This window comes from Lemur catta, chromosome 1 (assembly GCF_020740605.2).
Source record: "Lemur catta isolate mLemCat1 chromosome 1, mLemCat1.pri, whole genome shotgun sequence".
Lineage (NCBI taxonomy): Eukaryota > Metazoa > Chordata > Mammalia > Primates > Lemuridae > Lemur > Lemur catta.
The window spans coordinates 253960577-253980593 of record NC_059128.1 but is presented as its reverse complement, the minus strand read 5'-3'; the positions used below and the strand labels follow the sequence as shown (position 1 = coordinate 253980593).

General features: G+C 33.6%; 1 protein-coding gene across 2 annotated transcripts in view; it reads right to left on the bottom strand.

Annotated features, from left to right (window-relative positions):
* The window catches only part of GBE1 (1,4-alpha-glucan branching enzyme 1), a 263584-nt gene that overhangs the window by 62416 nt on the left and 181151 nt on the right, over positions 1 to 20017 (bottom strand). For both annotated transcript variants that reach the window (XM_045540452.1, XM_045540453.1), the window contains exons 11-12: positions 14238 to 14348; positions 11601 to 11772 (exon numbers count right to left, since the gene is read on the bottom strand). In XM_045540452.1, coding sequence (XP_045396408.1) covers positions 11601 to 11772; positions 14238 to 14348 — 283 coding nt within the window. The remainder of the gene's footprint in view (positions 1 to 11600; positions 11773 to 14237; positions 14349 to 20017) is intronic.

The following is a 20017-nucleotide window of genomic DNA, read 5'->3' as shown; positions in this document are numbered from 1 at the left end:
TCCTTCCTTCTTTTTGACAGGTGCCTGACAAAACTTCAAACCTTGATCAACCCTGACCTTTGTAGGAAAAACGACATATAACCAAGAGACTGATTCAGTTTGATGTTTCAATTACAAATATCAAATAAGCATGCAATATTACCTAGACATCCTACTATAGTTCTCTAATATTTTTACTCCTGGAAATGTCTACTTCATACTTTCCACTCTTTTCTCAAACATCTGTAATTCCTTCCTCCTTTCATTCTTCGTGATGACCTGAGAATATAACAGCTATCAAACATGAACTTTCATTTTCACAAAACCCTGTTTACAACTAACATACACCTGTATCCATTTTCTTCTTTTATTTCTAGAGAGGAGTATCTCTTTGTATAAATATTAACCCTTCTGCTTGTGCTCTGGAACTAGAGTTCTCCATCAGGCAGCCCCTTTCTCTTCTTTATTGATCTTGCTCTCACTGTGGAACCACCTGCTTTGAAGAAGCCCTATCTGAACACAAACGTTCTTATATTTCATAGGAAAACAAACCTCACTTGATCCCCATCCCACTCCAATTGCCATCTTGCTTATCTGCTCCTTTTATTAGACAAATATCTCAAAAGAGCTGTTTCCAAGAGTATTACTTGACTTTCATTTCACTCTTAAACCCACTCCAGTCTGGCTGCCATGCACATCATCCCCTCAACGTCACCCTTATCTGATTCACCACCAGCAACTTATTTGTCTTCATTTTATTCAACTGCTTAGCATCATTCTAAATGGATGGCCATTTCCTCCTCCTTGAAATACTACTCATGCTGCTATGGTCTTGAGGTTTTTCTTCTTTTCCCCCCTCATTCCTTCTTAGTCTCTTTTGCTCGCTTCTCTTTTTTAGACATCAGTGTTCCTTTTGCCTCTGCCCTGGGCCTTCTTTACTTCCAGGGTCACAGTTCTCAATTCTATTAATAGGAGCTGACTTCATTAGTATCATGGCTCTAACAACATTTATATGTTGAAGTCTTCCATATTTTATTTCTCCAGCCTTGTTATCTTCTCTGAGTATCAACTGTTTGTCACTTTGAGTACTTAAAAGAAACTTGAAGATAATACATCTAAAACTAGATTCCTTACTTTCATTCCTAACCTGACTCCCTAACATTATTTTTCTCATAGTACTAAGTGATATTACTATCTACTGGTCTGCTTAAGCCAAAAATATTAAGTCATTCTTTGATTCTTCTCTTTTTCTTCTGTCTAAACTACTATAGCAAGACTTGTCAATTAATTCTACCTCCAAAATTACATTTTGAATCTTCTTGCCTCCTTCTATCTCCACACTATCATTGTCACTCTTCTTGACTACTTCAACAACCTCTCGAGTGGTATCCCTCCCTGCATTCACTCTTGACCCATTCAGTCCTCAAAAAACAAAAGTTATCCTCCTCAAACAGACTGGACTCTCTCTAAAAGCCACCTGAACTTGTAATGTGATGGCCACCCCTTTACCACAGCCTATAACGTCCTTTATGATCTAACTCCTGCCTACCTTTCCAACCAAATATCTCTTCTCCCTATTTCTGGAGCACAAATTTACAATTACACCAATCTCCTTTCATTTCCTTAAATGTCCCAAGCTTTTTCTCACCTGAAGTCCTTTGAACACTCTGTCATCTCTCTTTAGAGACTTCTTTTCTGTGCTCTTTACAAAGCATGACTCAAATCTTTAAAGATCTATCTTAGAACCATCTTACTAGTCCATATTTTAACATTTTTGTTTTGTGTCACTTGTTTGCAGCTATTTTTTTATTTTTACATATTTGTCATTTTAAGTTTGCTGCCTCTAACAGAAATTAAGCTACCTGAGGACAGAGACTATATCTGCCCTGTCCACTGCTGTATCTCAAGCACTGTGTACACCTGACAAAATTCCTGGCACAGAATGTGTACTTATAATAATAGCTATCTGAATTAATGAATGAGTGAATGAAAGCAAAGATTCCAGAAGTTCCCAAATGGTTTAAGGACTAATCTTAAAAGGTTGGCTTGAGGGGGGAAAAAAAAGACTTTAACGGCATTGTGTGTGTGTGTGTGTGGGGGGAATGTAGGCAGATGAATGTATGTATATGTATATATGGAGAGAGATATGTATATATATATGTGTACATATATATGTGCACACATAAATGGAGAGAGATTATACTCATACACAGATTGGAAGCTGTCTAGGAGGAGTTATAAAATATTTAAATGCCATAAAAATTCTAGCTATTTTCCTCCAAAAAATACATATGTACATTTTAAAGTATTCAGTAAAGATCTTAAAAGAAATACCAAAGTAATTGCATGTGAATGATATCAGAAAAGAGATATACCTAAAAGAGTTACCTCATTCACTAGTCACATGTCAGTTTTATGGAATATTTTTAAGTACAGTAGGAAATATTTAAAGTTTTACAAAATTTTCAAATTTTACTTGAAAGAAAATGTTTTGATGTTTTGAGTATAATTATTACAGACAGTACTAGTAAGGGTAAACAATGGGGAAATATTTTTTTAAAAACTTATTTAGATATAAGACATTGGAAATTAAATTTTATGTTGATTTGAAAACTAAGATAGAAAGGATTATAGGACATGTAAACTGGGAAATATGCCATTTAAAAAATAATTCAATTATAATAGTAATGGATAGCAATATGTAAAGGCCAACTAGTATCTTTTTAGCTTGTTATTCTGCCATTCCCATGATATGGTATTCCAGCCAGTGGTTAGGAGGAGAAAGGACAAGGAAGCAGAGACGCTCATGGCCCTGCCATTTAAGAGCATGACCTGTGAGTTGTACACACATCACTACCATTAACATTCCACTGGCCATAACTGGTGGTCACATAGCTTCATCAGGCTTCAAGAGAACCTGGGGAATGTACTCATTCTGGCTATCCATGTGCCCTGTTAAAATCTGGAGGAAAAGTGTTAATGGAAAAATCTAGCAGCTATGGTCACAGCTATAAGAGAACAGGCAGAATATCTGTCATTCAAATATAGCACATTAATAAATATTATACTTAAAAACTTCTTCGAAACTCAATTCTTATAAAGAAAATAATTGCCATTTTTCTTTGCTTACTAATTTTTGTAAAGCCAAAATCCATATTAATTTTCAGACTAAAATACATGAGTCACTAAGTATTTCCCTTATAGTGCTAAATTCTAATTAACCTAGGTAATAAAGTTTTAAATTAGAAAGAAATCTTAAAAATATATAATTGACTCTTATTTAAAACAATGTATAGTATGGAGAATTTATTTAGCTTGTTCAAAGTATCCTGATTACCAGCACAATCAGAACTCGAAACTGGTCTATTAACTCTTAAGGTATGATTGTTGTACAAAATCACATGTTGTTCCTCCCATAATTATAAGCAAGACATTATGAATCTCCAACTATCCAAGATATTCCCAAATCTGAAAAGAGAGAAGATGAAAAAGACTGTGATGGGGTTCATACAAAGTAAAGTTGCATAACATTGCTAGATGTGTTTTCAAAAAGTACACGTATAATATCGTTTATGATCTAATTCCTGCCTACTTTTTACTTCTTGGTATAAGAAAATGAAAAGAAGACTGGTGTAATCATAGTTTAGTACTTAAGAAATAGGTAGCAGGGATACTGGGTTGGAAAGGTAGGCAGGAGTTAGATCATAAAGGATGTTCTAGGCCTTAGTAAAGGGGTAGCAATTACATTGTAAGTTCAATAATCATGTCTACACAGTATGTCTTTAAAAGTTTGAAGTTTGAATTGGAACAACACTGGCTCTTAATTCTCTGAATTCAGTTAGAATAAAAGAAGGTAAGCGTTTCTAAAGAGTCTAAAAAAACCATAAAGAAAAGTCTTTTTGCAAATGTGTACATACATGTGGAAAATGAAAAAAATAAGCTTATTTTGATCTTCTACCATTCCCTGTATAAAAGATAAAGACAACACAATTGCTTTTAATGGTAGAATCATACTTTTAAAGTCAAGACAGTATATCTACAGGTTCTTAACTCTAAAACAAACAAAAAAAATGGAGAAAAAAAAAAACAGGTGAATTCAAAGTGGGAGGAGGGGAAAAGAGACACAGGATTTTGGGACTCTGACTTCTTACATCATTTCCCTACTGTTGTTATCTGCACACACATTTGTACATTTTTTTTTTTTTTACTTATTTCCTCTTTTTTAACTTTACTGAAGAAGAAAAGAGTAGATATGGAAACAATGAGTTTAATTTGAATGAATGAATGAATGAATGAACAAATCAATGAGTTCAGTTGATTCCAGGTTTCTTCTGATATTTCAACTTATGTATCAGCATCTGATGTCATGAAGAGTATGTGTTTTATGATGACAACATAGCTAAGCCCCAGTGGCTAGTGGATAAGGTACTGGCCTCCTATGATGACAACATGAGTTTTCGGTTTACCAGAATACTGTGCTACTTTATAGTAGTGAGATGTTGCTAGTTTTGTTGATTTGACACTGCTAGTTCAGTATTTTTTTAAATGAGTAATCTGAATCATTTATGTTTTCAGATATACCCAGAGAGTTATATAAAGCATTGAAATTTCACATTGAATGAAGGTGTACTTATTTTAAAAAGTGCTCTTCTATATAACACTATAATCCCCAAGAAGAAGAAGAAAATGACAGATGAGAAAAAGCCTCTGTTTAAAGAATAATTCTTACATTAGGTCAACCACTTTTTGCATAAGTGAAATATTAACATGACAGTTGAAAGTGATTCATCTCACTCTACATTTGAATCTCTGCCTATATATGATGAAAGTGAGGAAGAAGCCAAACCATGGGGAAAAGCAAAACAGCTTCCTTTGAAACAAAACTGGTAGAAAGCTATTGAGAAAAAAAATTGCAGTCCCTACAAAAAACCAAAAGTTATTTTTTAAAAAAATTCTTAAAGTTATTAGATAAGGGACTTTATCACTTAAAAATGAAGAAAATATTGGGAGTCAGCTGTTCAGTATAACTTTCTCCCAGTCTAGTACGGAATTACAAAGAGCTTTCTGAGAAGCCAGAAAATATCTCACAAAAACCACGAGCAACTCAATGATGACGATATTTTTATGCAAGTTATTTTTGAAATTCACATTTAAAAAACCACTAGATATTATTTCATTTTTGAATTTATGATTAAATTTTCTTCATTTCATTTAGGTAGCTGATTCTTAAAATTACATTCTATCTTGTTTGCCAATATTTTAAAGGAGCAAGATATATGCTTAAGGCTTATATTTTATTGTATGCTTTACTTTATATTTTAAAATGTTTGTACATGTTTGTATTTAAAATTAATTAACTATTTGGTTTTGTCTCTTGTATTTTAGAATTCTAAGCAGTCTTTAATAACAAAATTCTACTAATGCCACTACTTTGATAGTATATGGAATTAATATTGCAGTATCAGTCTTGGCATTTCATCTCCCTAGTAGTGTGATGACCAGACGTAGTAGTCAATTTGCCTGCCTAACAAGCCTTTTTATGGCAATTCCTAAGGAGTCACATGATGAGGACCCGTGACTCTAATGCCTATGCCTCAGCTGACTGGATTAGAAAAGGAAAACTTTTCCATGATAACCAGATAATAACTATAAAGCTAGACAAAACATACTCCTACCCTCATTTTTTCTCCTTTTAATTGCTTTAACAGTTTACATACAATTAACATACATTCATTGAGGTCATCCTATACATAAAGCTGAAGTTTTTCATTTTATATTTATTTTTAAAAATCAAACATACTTAGCCAAAGATTATTAAAAAGTAGCAAAGGCATATTCATAGAGATTATCAACAATTCCATGTTTTATATTAAACCATATCCTTTTAGTTATATTATAAAGAGAAAAAAATAAATCATAAAGCCACTTAGTCATTAACACTAGGTCTTTCTTACTGAACAGTTCACAATATTTTAAAATCATTGAAAATCATCTTTTCACTAAACTTGCCAATGAATGTCTTCTAAATTGATTTTTTAGGCTCCATTTTTTCATTTATTTGAAGTTTAATATTCCCAATTGACTTTAGTCTCAAATCATTACTACATTTCTTCAGTCCTACTCTTAGTTAGGCTCTTAGGGATTTTCACTGCATGACTTTCTTGTGCCTTTCTATTCCATTTGTTCTGGCTAAAGTATCTCATAAATTCCACCAACAATTCCTAAGCCAGTTTCCTACATATTTACGTGACATTCTCTACTTATGTCTATCACAGTACCTGGTGCATGTGTTAGTATAAAGACACTTGTTTTTTACTGGTCTGCATTCCCCTTTGGGTTTTGAGGTTTTGAGGGCAAGAACTGTTTTTCAGCTCTGAATATCCACCACTAAGCAATGTCTGGTGTACAGTAGATACATACAAATGTCTGAAGCATGAAGGAATTTTATAAATTCTGCTAAAATAATTCTAGAATGTGTATGAATATATTACATTTATAGTTTAATATTTATATCTCAAATTCACTTTTAAAATTGAACTTGCCTCAAGTCAATCTGCCTTCTGTGTGTGTGTGTGTGTGTGTGTGTGTGTGTGTATGTGTAGAAATTCTGTGCACAGGCACACCAGAAAAACATGTTAAATTTTATCTGATGTTGTGTACGTGTACGTATGCACACAGACACACAATTATACATACATACAGAAAATACACAATAGATACATAATAAGTATTAACTGATCAATATGATATTGGCTTATCCTAGAAAAGAAAACAAGTTGAGGCAACCCTCAGACCTTCACATACATGAAAGTTAAGGTTGTTTTAGCAGCAACATTCATTGGACATCAGTGTAAATGAAAAATAAAAAAAAGTAATATTTCTTATTGGTGAGACTTACTGTAGAAATGGCTTAATTTATCACATAATATAAACTGGGAAAATGTCATTGACTTTTAACAAAGAATTATTACCTTTCCTGATGCTTTAAAGTATAAATGAATTTAACATTTTAAAGAAACTTTTACATTCTACTATGCACCGTCAGACAAGATTCTAAAGAAATATTCAGATGATATTAGAACATCATCATTCAGGAGACATATACTTAATGGAATAACTGATAATATTAAAAATAGTAATAATAAATTTAAATAAAAGTCAGCTGTAAGCTACATGCCTGGAAATATTCTGTGTTTTGTACATGTATTGAATCATTTCACCCTCAAAACAATCGTGTGAGGCAGGCACTACTCCATTTTACCACTGAGCAACAAAGGTACAGACTGAAGATGCATCTTACCCTAGTCACACAGCTAACTTAGGGGACAAGCTTCGATTCTAAACCAATAGTTTTCTTAAACACTATGCTCTACCTTTTCCCTAAAAGATATTCATAAACCATACATTTGTGGCTAATGTAAACATTAATCTAAGAATAGTTTTAATTTTCTCAAATTGGAAATTAGAAGAAAAAGGCAACCAACCAGCTGCTGCCATTTTCTAGTTGTACAACTAGAATGTCCGTTTTTATGCTAGTATCATGGTGTTTTGGTTATGACAGCCTGACAGTATAATTTGAAGCCAGGTAATGTGATGCCTCCAGTTTTGTGTTTCTTGCTTAGGAGTGCTTTGGGTATTTAGGCTCTTTTTTGGTTCCATATAAATTTTAGGATTTTTTTTCTAGTTCTGTGCAAAATGACACACACACAAACACACTGATATTTTAATAAGAATTGCATTGAAGATTGCTTTGGGCAGTACGGTCATTTTAACATTATTGAATCTTGCTCTTGCTCAGGTTGGTCTCAAACCCCTGTACTCAAGCAATCTTCTTGCCTCAGCCTCTCAAAGTGCTGGGATTATAGGTGTGAGCCGCTGTGCCCAGCCCTTCTTTGTCTTTTTTTACTTGTTCTACTGTTCTTGATTTACATCTGTTTTGTCTGATATAAATATAACCACTCCTGCTCTCTTTGGTTTGCATTAGCATGGAATACTTTTTCCTTTTCTTTACCTTGAGTGTATAAAAATCTTTATCAGTTAAGTAAGCTTTTTGAAAGAAGCATATATTTGGATTCTGTCATTTTATCCATTCTGCCAATCTGTATCTTTTAAGCAGGGCATTTAGTCTATTTCTGTTCCAAGTTAATATAGGAGAGGTATTACTCCTGTTATAATTTTGATTGTTACCTAGTTGCTTTGTATTCTTAATTGTGTTACTATTTTATAAGCTCTGTGAGTTTTATACCTTCATATGTTTTTATAATGGTGAGTATCAACCTTTCATTTTGATGTTTAAAACCCCTTTGAGCATTTCTTGGAGGGTGGATCTCCTGGTAACAAATTCCCTTAGTATTTGTTTGTCTGGGAAAGACTTTATTTCTACCTAATTCTTGAAACTTAGTTTAGCAGGATACAAAATTCTTAGCTGACAGGTATTGTGTTTAAGAAGACTAAAAATAGAACCCCAATCTCTTCTGACTTTTAAGGTTTCTGCTGAGAAGTATGCTGTAAGTCTGACAGGATTTCCTTTTGGGGGATAAGATGCTTCTGTCTTGCTGCTTTTAGTATTCTTTCCTTCACATTGACTTTGGATAATCTGACTACTATATGCCTTGATAAAGTCCTTCTTATAATGAATCTCCCAGAAGTTCACTGAGCTTCTTATATCTAGATGGCTAAATCTCTAGCAAGGCCAGGGAAGTTTTCCTCAGGAATAATTGAGGAAATCGAGGAAAAGTTTGGTTTTCCAAACTTTCTGATTTTTCTTCTTCTTCCTCAGGAATACCTAAGATTCATAGGTTTGGTCACTTTATATAATCCCATATTTCTCTCTTTTTTTGAGACAGAGTCTCACTCTTTTGCCCAGGCTAGAGTGCCATGGCATCACCCTAGCTCACAGCAACCTCACACTCCTGGGCTCAAGCGATCCTTCTGCCTCAGCCTCCCGAGTAGCTGGGACTACGGGCATGCACCACTATGCCCAGCTAATTTTTCTATATATACATTTTTAGCTGTCCAAATCATTTCTTTCTATTTTTAGTAGAGACAGGGTCTCGCTTTTGCTCAGGCTGGTCTTGAACTCCTGAGCTCAAACAATCAGCCCGCCTCAGCCTCCCAGAGTGCTAGCATTACAGGCATGAGCCACCACACCCGGCCTATAATTCCATATTTCTCAAAGACTTAGTTCATTTTTTAAAATTCTTTTTTCTTAATTTTTGTCCAATTGCACTAATTTGAAAGACTTTTCTTAGGTCTCTGAAATTCCTTCTTCTGCTTGGTCTAACCTATTGTTAAAAGTTTCCATTATATTTTGTAATTCCCTAGATGAATTTTTTTTTTCAGAAATTCTATAAGTCTCTATTTCTTTCGAAAATTTTTCATTCTTATTCTAAATTGCTTTTCTGATTTCTTTGTGTTGGTTTACAGCTTTCTCCTGGATCTCATTGAGGTTCTTTACAATCAATATTTTGAATTCTTTATCTAGTATTTCAAAATTTTCATTTTGGTTTGGATCCCTTACTGGAGAGTTAGTGTGATACTTTGGGGGTGTTGTAAAGGTGTGTTTTTTTTGTTGTTGTTGTTGTTTGTTTTTTGTTTTTCTTTAATATTACAAGAATTGTTTTCCTGGTTCCTTCTCATCTGGATAGACTATTTCTCATTATATTTTAATTTATTTTAGATTGTCTGTTTTCTTTTTTTCACCCTTGTGACTGTGTGTTGTGATCACCTGATTTCGGTGCTGGGTGCTTTCAGTGTCAAAGACTCTGTGTGAGTTCCTTTCTTATAGATATCCTTTGTGTGGTGACTTTTTCTGATGCTGGTTGTAGTCATGATGTACTGGGCATATGAGCAGGTTCACTGCCTCCTGCAGAGTCAGAATGAATGGCAGAGGTCTCCTGAAGCTTATCTCATCACTTTTTTGACTGGGTTGAGCAGTTCAGCCTGCAGCCAGTAGGTGGCACACATGGGTAAGTTCCAGCTTCAGCAGAAGCAGATGGGTATATGCGACACCCCAATGACAGGCACAAGCCCTAGCCCTGATGAGTAGCAGGAATAGCTCCAGGTGAAATGCACTGAGGTCTCGGCAGGGGCCTCAATCTAAAATTCAGAACCTTCTGGGATAACCAGCTCCAAAATGGCAGATGTGCAATCAACTCCAGACTCTTTGGTAGAGGCATCTGCTCTGATGTCACTTATACAACTTCCAGACTAAAGCAGTGGACTGAGTCAGGATTTCTATATTTTCAGATGCAGTTGGCTTCAAGAATACTAACAACACAGGGTTGCCTGAATAAACTCAGATGTCTAGTTTATTTTTGTTCTTTGAAAAATTGTTTTTGTTTCCAGATATAAAGGAAATCCTTTTTATAGATTATAATAATTTAATAAATTGTACTTTTTATAAATGAAGGAAAACATTTTAAAGCCCTCACTTACCCTCTAGTTCTCCCTCCCTTATATGGCGACATGGTAATTTTTATAGGTTCATAGACTCCACCTATTCATCAGGATATAAAACAAATTGGTTGTATAACTGAGGCCCTGAGACCTTATTGGGATGTCCATATTGGAGAATGATGCTTACTGAGTCAAGTAGGATCAGTTACTTTTAAGGAACTAACACTGACTAAACTTATTGAACCAATGGTTGCAAAGTCAACCCAGGAAACCTGGCCTGAAGACTAAGCTAACACAGGACAGCCTCACACATGTCAGGAAGGGCACTTCCTAGCAGGTTAGGAATGTTAACAAATTTTGGTGAAAATGAGACATGAGCAACATACCGAAAGGTATAGGTAGTTAGTCCAGCTGAAATTTAGTGTATGTTTTTTTGGGCTTGGCTTCCTAACCTCTAGAGGCCTTTAAAGTCCAATTTGAGATTTCTTATAAAAACTTCCAAATAGAAATGAATTAATCCAAAGTTATAAGGCTTTTATTACAGGAAAATAAATCAGCCTCCCATATGTATTCTAAAGTCTTTCTGTCCCTCTCTAGCCTAAAAGCTGGTAAAATCTCCTAAAACACAAAATTTCAAATGTTCATTGTTCACCAAATGAACAGTTGATTTGTATATTTTATTATTCAAGAGCCTTCAGACAACAATGACCTTTGACTATTCCTATTGTTCTATTTTCAAAAATAAATCATTTTTTCCCATTGCAATATCCCTGGGCCTAAGTTTTTACATTTAAAACAGAGGTATACTGGTGTACAATTATCTCAAAGAAGACCAATAATACAAGCTTACTATCTTATGATTTCACAGTTACATCTTATATTTAACGTGCAAATACTACAATAATAAAATAAACTCTGAATGATTAAGTTCAGACAATAATAACTCTGGGTTTTTGAAATAGTTAAGCCCACTTGCTGAGAGCAATAGTCAATAAAATACCAGCTTTTAGACTGTACTTTTATATCATGTATTAGTATAACAATAATCTTACAGTGGTTTAATTTTATTTTTTCAATTTACACATAACAGCATATTAAAGAAATTATGTGGTAATTTTATATTCTAAATCTGAAAGGCAAAATCAAAATATTCTACAAGATTTATGTCATACATAAGTTAACATTTTAAACACAGATTGGATATATGTTTAACTCACACTTACCCATGAAATTGAGATAACCTTCTCCACCAAGCCCGTGAGTAATGAGTCGAATCATTTTATGAAGCTGTATTCCACGATCAATAACTGGAGTGAAAGGAGTCAAAACACTCATGTTTGTATACATTTCAGCATCCATCAACCAAAATGCCAGCGACTTATCACCAACCAGTGCCTGCAGAAATAAAGGTCACTGAGATAAATGAAAAGTGTAAGTACTAAGCAGTTGTGACTTACACTAGAATAACACATGGTTATAAGGGATGGGAAGTAATGTGGACGCGGTGTATGCATTAGTATTAACTTCATGTATGTTCCAATGACTACTTTCTGTGCTGAAGGTGAGCTAGTAAAACACATTAGAGATCAACGCATTTGTTTTCAGGACTAATTTTTCTTTTTAAACGAGCTTGGAGGAAAAAAAGTCATGATTTGATACCTAAATATTTGTTATTCCTGAGGTGAGGCTTTAAATATTCTAAAATTTTCTGAAGCGAACATGTTGAAAATAGTAAATAGATTTTTAAAATAGTTTATATGCCATGATTTCATTTGCTTTCAAAGACTGGAAGAGTGTTTGGAAAATCATTTATATAAAGTATACAACTCATATATATGAGATTTATATGTATTTGTATGTATTATAATAGTTCCCCCTCACCCTCAGCAGAAAAAATAGATTGAAAACTTTTATTTAAATGTAAAGTTGCTTTGTCATTGTATTTGCCATTTAACCTAAATTTATTTTGTTTTATCTGAAAAGATAATAATTGACAATTAGGGCAGATAACTCAGATATGCCCTGGGTAGCAGAAGACAAGCCTCCTAATAATCTGAATTATTCACAGTTAATAATACCTAACTAATGAAAAGTGTTCATCATTGACAAAATAATAACATATAGTGCAATGTACAATAGAACTTAACTCATAATTTCAGTACCCTATTATGATTATTTTTTTGCTCACAAGCCTATTCTAACTCTAATTAAAATGACTTTTCTTTAAAGTAAGGACATCTACAGCACTAATTCTTAAATAATTCATCTTTCCTACTTTGTTGAATTATTTTTTATGCATAACTGCTTATTTCTATGATCTCTGATTCTATTACAAAATTATTTTGATAACTTTTGCTTAGGTTCACAAAGTTTATTCTCATATCTAGTTGCCCTCTTAAAAAATCCTGTTGAAATATTGGAAAAATTTAGTTAATTTTACAAATTTAGTTAAGCTTAAGGACTTATCTAAAAATTTTAAAATAATATCCACATATTAACTATGACATATACATTTCTATTATTCATTTTATAAATGTATGCATTTATATGTATTTATTTTTTTATAAGGCTTAAGAATCAAAGAACATTTGCTTTTAGAAAGAACTAGGCAAGTTGCATCATTTCTGCATTCCTAACAATTCCTGACAACACCAGGGAGAATTACCTGAATCTTTAAAGTATGAAATAATTCTTGATAAATCTATGTTTCTTTACAGATTGGGTAGAAAGTTATGAAAAAACAAACTATCAGTTTCATCTTTAATTTCTTTATTCCACTCATTTACTCTTTCACTCATTCATACAAAAGAAACATGTGCTGGGAATTGATACTTTGCAACAACTTCTAGGAGTTTGCAATAGAAAGATATAATTTATGCATGTATTTTAATTTTCACATCGTTACGCATTTGGTATATAATAATCTCCCAATCCCCATCCCTGACTCTTTAAACTAATATTATTCTTTTCCAGATTGGGTTCTAATATTTACATGGGTATTTATTTGATCTGCCATATGGTCAAGGATACTATTAATTTAAGTTGATAAGAAAGCACTGCCTCAATTTGGAAGATGCAAAATTTAGCATGTGTCTACTTCAGGGTCAGCAAATATATGTAAAAAGCCAAACAGTAAATATTTTAGGCATTATGGGCCACTTTCTCTGTCTCAATTACTCAAATCTGCCATTAAGTCACAAAAAAACAATACTTAAGTGAATGAGCATGGCCGTGTCCCAACTAACTTTATTTGCAAAAGTAGGCAGCAGGGAATGAAGCTGGAAACTTTGGCATGGGCCAGGATTTGAGTGGACTTAAAATGACAGACTTCCACCAATAGATCTGGGTTGACAAGATGAGCTTTGCTTTGTGGAAAATACCTCATACTGTATTAAAGATGACAGACTGAAGTGGGAGGAACAGGTCAGAGATCAATTAGCAGGAGATTTCAGTGATTGAGGGAAAAGATGACGAAAGGTTGCCAAAGGCATAAAAGAAAACCTCTAGAAGAGAACGTAAAGTGAAAACTAAAATAACCCAGGATTAGCACCAATATTCTTCATTATGACAAAGGAAAATGTATAAGGGAACACTCACAACTGCAATATCCAATCTATTAATTTCAGTTTGGCAGGGTAAACATAATACTGCATTTGAAGCTGAGATTTCTAGATCTACAAAATAATTTCAAAATGTTTTTCAAGTATGAGTAGTTTTTACATAAAGAATATATACACATATATGTTATATTACCTATATTAAAAATAAAAGTTTATATTTAGATATATTTATATTTAAATATTTTATTAAATACAGAGAAAGAGAGAGAGGAAAATGAATTTATACACACATTCATTTACCTGATCATGGCTTTCTGCATAAGCAATGCACTTTTCAAGGTGGCGTCTGTTTGTGAGGGTGAATACTATATTGCCCATATTCCAATCTTCATCTTTAAATTCTTTAAGTAGCTAGATACAAGGAAGAGAAATAAGCTTGAGTAAACCACTATTTTTCTTACTTCAAATCTCAATCTGAAGGTAGACCTCATATCAGTCCAAATTATTTGGCATGCGGATACAAGCCCATCCATATAGCAAAGGTATCATTGTTTAAACTTTTACTGAAATCACAACTTTTAAACAGACAAATGACAGTGGGGTGTGTGTGCATGTGCATGCGTGAACATGTGCATTTGTTTTTGTGCAGACAGCTTACAGTTTAGGATCTTTGCAACTTTCTGTTTTCTGTCACAATTGCTACCTCTTGATTAATGCCCATAGTAAAGTATTGTTGTGTAATATGTCTTTCTATAACCTGCATAAGGTAGAGATAAACTTGCTACCTTTTTTGGGTTTAAATGAAAAAAATTTAGTACGAAGAGTGTTTTGTCTCAGTCTTTAAAAATGCTAATTAAAAGAACAATTATTTTAAAGTTTAAGAGCTAATTATCATAAAATAATTATCACCTTAACAGACCACACTTTTTGCGTCTCCATTTCATTTTCTATTCAGTCTTTAATCTGGTTCTGTTCCTCTAATACCTCTTTTATACAACTGATCTTGCCGAGATTTCAGATGGTCCTCTCTTAGGTCAGTAATTGCTTTCTTAGGTAAATACTTGCTGTCCATGTTGATACCACTGACCCTAGCTTCTTCCCATGAATTTATTCCTTTCTTAGTCTACCACTGTAAAACTCTTGTTTTATTTTGTTTTGTTTTTTACCACCACTCTGGACATACTGTAAATTATCTTCCTCTTTCTAGCCTATAAAAGCTGATGTCCCTCAGGGTTATGTCCTAAATATAGGCTCAATCTTTTATTCAGCACACTGTTTCTGAAGGAATTCATTTCTCTGTCCAAAGTGTCAACTGTACTTTGTGATAGGCAGAATTCTAAGATGGCTTCCGTGATTCCTGCTCCCTTGTGCTCACATATTTGTGTAAGTCCCTCGAGTGTGGGCAGGATCTTTGAACATGATGAAGGTCCCCTAAAGGAAATGTAGGATAATAACTGGGTAATGTTTTAAGATGCTAAATTTGTGCTAATATGTTATACAGCAATGAAAAAAAAAAAAAACACAAAAAACTAATCACGATTTCAGAAATAGGGTTCCAGACTGCTTGTATCTGCCTTTGCTGACTGCTCTATGGATACATAGTTAACCAGTCCTTTTAAGAGCCATGTGAATCACTGGGCACTAGAGGGCAGAATGTAGCAGGCAGAATAACTACACTCATAGATGTTCACACTCTAATCCCTAGAATCTCTGAATATGTTATTTTTATGGCAAAAAGGACTTCAGAGATGTGACAAAATTATAAACATTGAGATGGGAAGATTATCCTGGATTATGTGGATGGGCCCTATGTAATTAGAAGAATCTTCTAAAAAGGAGGCATAAGTGTCAGAGTAAGAGAGAGATGTGAAGATGCTATCCTGCTGGCTTTGAAGATGGAGAAAGTAGTCATGAACCAAGGAACATGGGCTGCTTTTAGAAGACGGAAAAAACAAGGAGGTGACTTCAGCTTCTCCCCTAGAGACTCCAGAAGGAATGCAGCCAAGTAAGACCCATTTTAGATTCATGACCTACAGAACTGTAACATAGTAATAGTAAATTTGTGTTGTTTTAAGCCACCAAACTTGCGGTAATAAGACAACAACAGGGAACTAATATGTAGATCTATGCAAATAGGCCTGAATAATTTTTGACAAAAGTACAAAAGCAATTCAGTGTAAGGAGAACAGGCTTCCCAACAAATTATGCTAGAAGATTTGCACATTCATATGCAAAACAAAAAAGATAAAGAACCTCAAGCTAAGTCTTACTTCTTGCACAAAAATTCACTCAAAATGGATCATGAACTTAAACATAAAAAGTAATACCATAAAACCTTTAGTATAAAATAGGGGAGTCAGAGTTCTTAAACTTGATACCAAAAGAGAGATCTATACAAAGAAAAATTATAAATCGGCTTTCATCAAAATTAAAAAAAAAACAACAAAAAAAAAACTTTTGGTCTGTGAAACCAATGTGAAGAGGATAAAAGGACAAGCTTCAGACTGGGAGAAAATATTTGTCAATCACATATCCAACAAAGCAGTTGAATATAAAATATATAAAGAACTTTCAACTGGATATGGTGGTTCAGGTTTGTAATCCTAACACTTTGAGGGGCTAAGGTGGGAAGATCGTTTGAGGCCAGGAGTTTGAGACCACCCCAGGTAACAAACCGAGACCCCATCTCTACAAAAAAAACAAAAAAAAAAATTAGCTGGGTATTATAGCATGCGACTGTAGTCCCAGCTACTCAGGAGGCTGAAGCAGGAGGATTTCTTGAGACCAAGAATTTGAGGTTGAGGAGAGCTACGATGACGACACAGCCTGAGTGACACAGTGAGACCCTGTCTCAAAACTAAATAAAACAAACAAAGAAAAAAACACAACTCCACAGCAAATAAATAATGTAATCAGAAAATAGTCAAAAGACATGAACTAAGACACCTCACCAAAGAAGATACAGAAGGCAAATAAGCACATGAAAAGATGTTGAACAGCATAAGACATTAAGGAAATAACAAATTAAAACCACAGTGAGATTAAACACTTAAATCTAAGATCTGAAACTATGAAACTACTAAAAGAAAATATTGGGGAAATGATTTACCCACAAAAGTCTCTGGGCAAGGACTTATTGAGTGATACCCCCAAAGCACAAGCAACCAAAGCAAAATTGGGCAAATGGGATCATGTCAAGCTAAAATGCTTCTGCACAGCAAAGGAAACAATCAACAAAAGGAAGAGACAACCCACAGAATGGGAGAAAATATTTCCAAACTACCCATCTGACAAAGAATTAATAATAACTATAATATATAAGAAGCTCCAGCAACTCATTAGGAAAAAATCTGATTAAAAACCGGGCAAATAATGTGAATAGACATTTCTCAAAGACATACAAATGGCTAAAAGGTATATAAAAAAAATGCTCAACATCATCAGTTATCAGAGAAATGCAAATCAAAACTACAATGAGATAACATCTGACCCCAATTAAAATGACTTTTATGCAAAAGACAGATAATAATTAATGGGGGCGGGGATGTCGGGAAAGGGGAACCCTCCTACATTGTTGATGGGAACATAAATTAGTGCAGCCACTATGGAGAACAGTATAGACATTCCTCAAGAAACTAAAAATAGAGCTACAATATGACCCACCAATGCCACTTGTGTATATATATCCAAAAGAGTGGAATTCAGTATATCAACAAGATATCTGCACTCCCATGTTTATTGCAGCACTACTCACAATAGCCAAGATTTGGAATCAAACTAAGTGTCCACTAACGAATGGATAAAGAAATGATGGTACATATACACAATGGAATATTACCTAGCCACAGAAAAGAATGAAATCCTGCCATTTGTAACAACATGGATGGAATTGGAGAACATTACATTAAGTGAAACAAGCCCTGCACAGAAAGACAAATCTTGCATGTTCTCACTCACATGTGGGAGATAAACATTAAAACAATTGAGCTCATGGAGACAAAGAGCAGAATGATTGTTACCGGAGGCTGGGATGGGTAGCAGGGAGTGGGTAATAAAGTAGGGATGGTTAATGGGCACAAAAATATAGTTAGATAGATAGAACAATATTTGATAACACAACAAAATGACTGTAATAAACAAATTAGTGTATATTTTAAAATAACTAAAAGAATGAAATGGGAATGTTCCTAACACAAAGAAATGTTAAAGGCCTGAGGTTATAGAACTCCAATTACCCTGATTTGATTAATTCAAATTGTATGCCTATATCAAAACATCACATTTACCCTATAAAAATATAAAAGTATTATGTACCTATAATAATTTACAAAATTAAAACCACAAGGAGACATCAGTATATACCTATGAGAATGGCTAAAATTAAAAATAGTAACAACACCAAATGCTGGTGTGGATGTACAGACACAAGTTCTCTCAAACATTGCTGGTGGAAATGTAAAACGATACAGCTGCTCTGGAAAACAGTTTAGTAGTTTCTCAAAAAAATTAAACATTCAACTACTATATAGCCCAGTAAGTACATTGCTGGGCATTTACCCATAGCAATAAAAACTTATGTTCATATAAAAACCTGTACAAATGTTTATAGCAGCTTTAGACATAATAGCCACAACCTGAAAAAAACCCAGATGTTATTCAATGGGTGAACGGTTAAACAAACGGTAATATACCCCTACTGTGGAAGATTATATAGCAATTAAAAGGAATGCACTACCTATACAGGCAACAACATTCTCTGGATCTCCAGAGAATTTTGCTAAGTGAAAATGACAATCTAGAAAGGTCAGATACTACATGACTCCATTTATACAATATTTTTGAAATGACAAAATTGTAGGAAAGGTGATCACATTATTGGTTGACAGCAGTTAAGGCGTGGCTAGGGGCAAGAAGGAAATAAATAGGTATGACTATAAAGGCAACATGAGGGAATCTTGTGGTAATGGATGTATTCTGTACCTTGAATATATCAATATCAACATCAATGTCCTCATTGCAATATTGTACTATAGCTTTAAAAGATGTTATCATTGAGGAAAACTGATTAAAGAGTATACACCAAATCTCACTGTATTGTTTCTTACACCTACATGTAAATCCATAATTATGTCAATATAAAAAGTTCAATTAAAAAACTATTTATATGTAATAAAAAATAGTAGGTGCTCCATAAATATTTGTTGGAATTAACAGATAAATGAACGAGTTCTTTAAATTCTTATATCACCTTTACATGAACACTTCAGTTATTCAAAAATGATAATGTAAAAGAAGAGACAGCAAATTTGGCATATTTTAGATAGTCAAATATATGTTGAGTAAATGATTAAACTACTATGATATTCCAAATTACCAATTTTGAAACAATACAAGTAGAAAATGGTATATAATTTGCTTTTGAACAACAAAAACCTGAATGAAATCTCATACCCTATGGGTAGACAACAATGTATGCCACATAGACATTCTGAGTACAGTTATCATTTGATATGATACTCTTGTGTGTTTTATTGACCTGTGGGGGGAATTATAGTTATTTATTGAATTATTTTTTAAAATGCACAACTTACAAAAGTAGAGGAAAATCGCTGCGTCTGAGGGTTTTTTTGTAATATTGTTTTAATCCTCTCTTATCATATTAACTAAGAGTCCCATCTGAATGATGTAAAAGATTTTTAAATAATTGCATAAAATTGAAGATGATATCTGCCTCCAGAGAATTTACAACCTAAGACAGGATAGTCATATCCTAAACTTAGGATAATACATTTTTTTCCATTTGTATGACATACTTAGTATCTTTAGCATACAAGGTACTAAAATGTTTATTAGGTTAAAGATTTTTTTTAAAAAAATGCATGAATATTCAGAGAAGGAAATATCCTTCTGTGAGCTCTGATTGACCGGGAAATAACTCTAGATTTGATATATGCCTTAAAATATTCTTGAATCAGCACAAAGAATGGTCTAGGCTTTCCAGCAGGAGGTTAAAAAGTAAGATTTGGCACTTTTGAAGGAAAAACGTCTTCCTGAAAAATTTGAAATAGTAGGAGATGGGG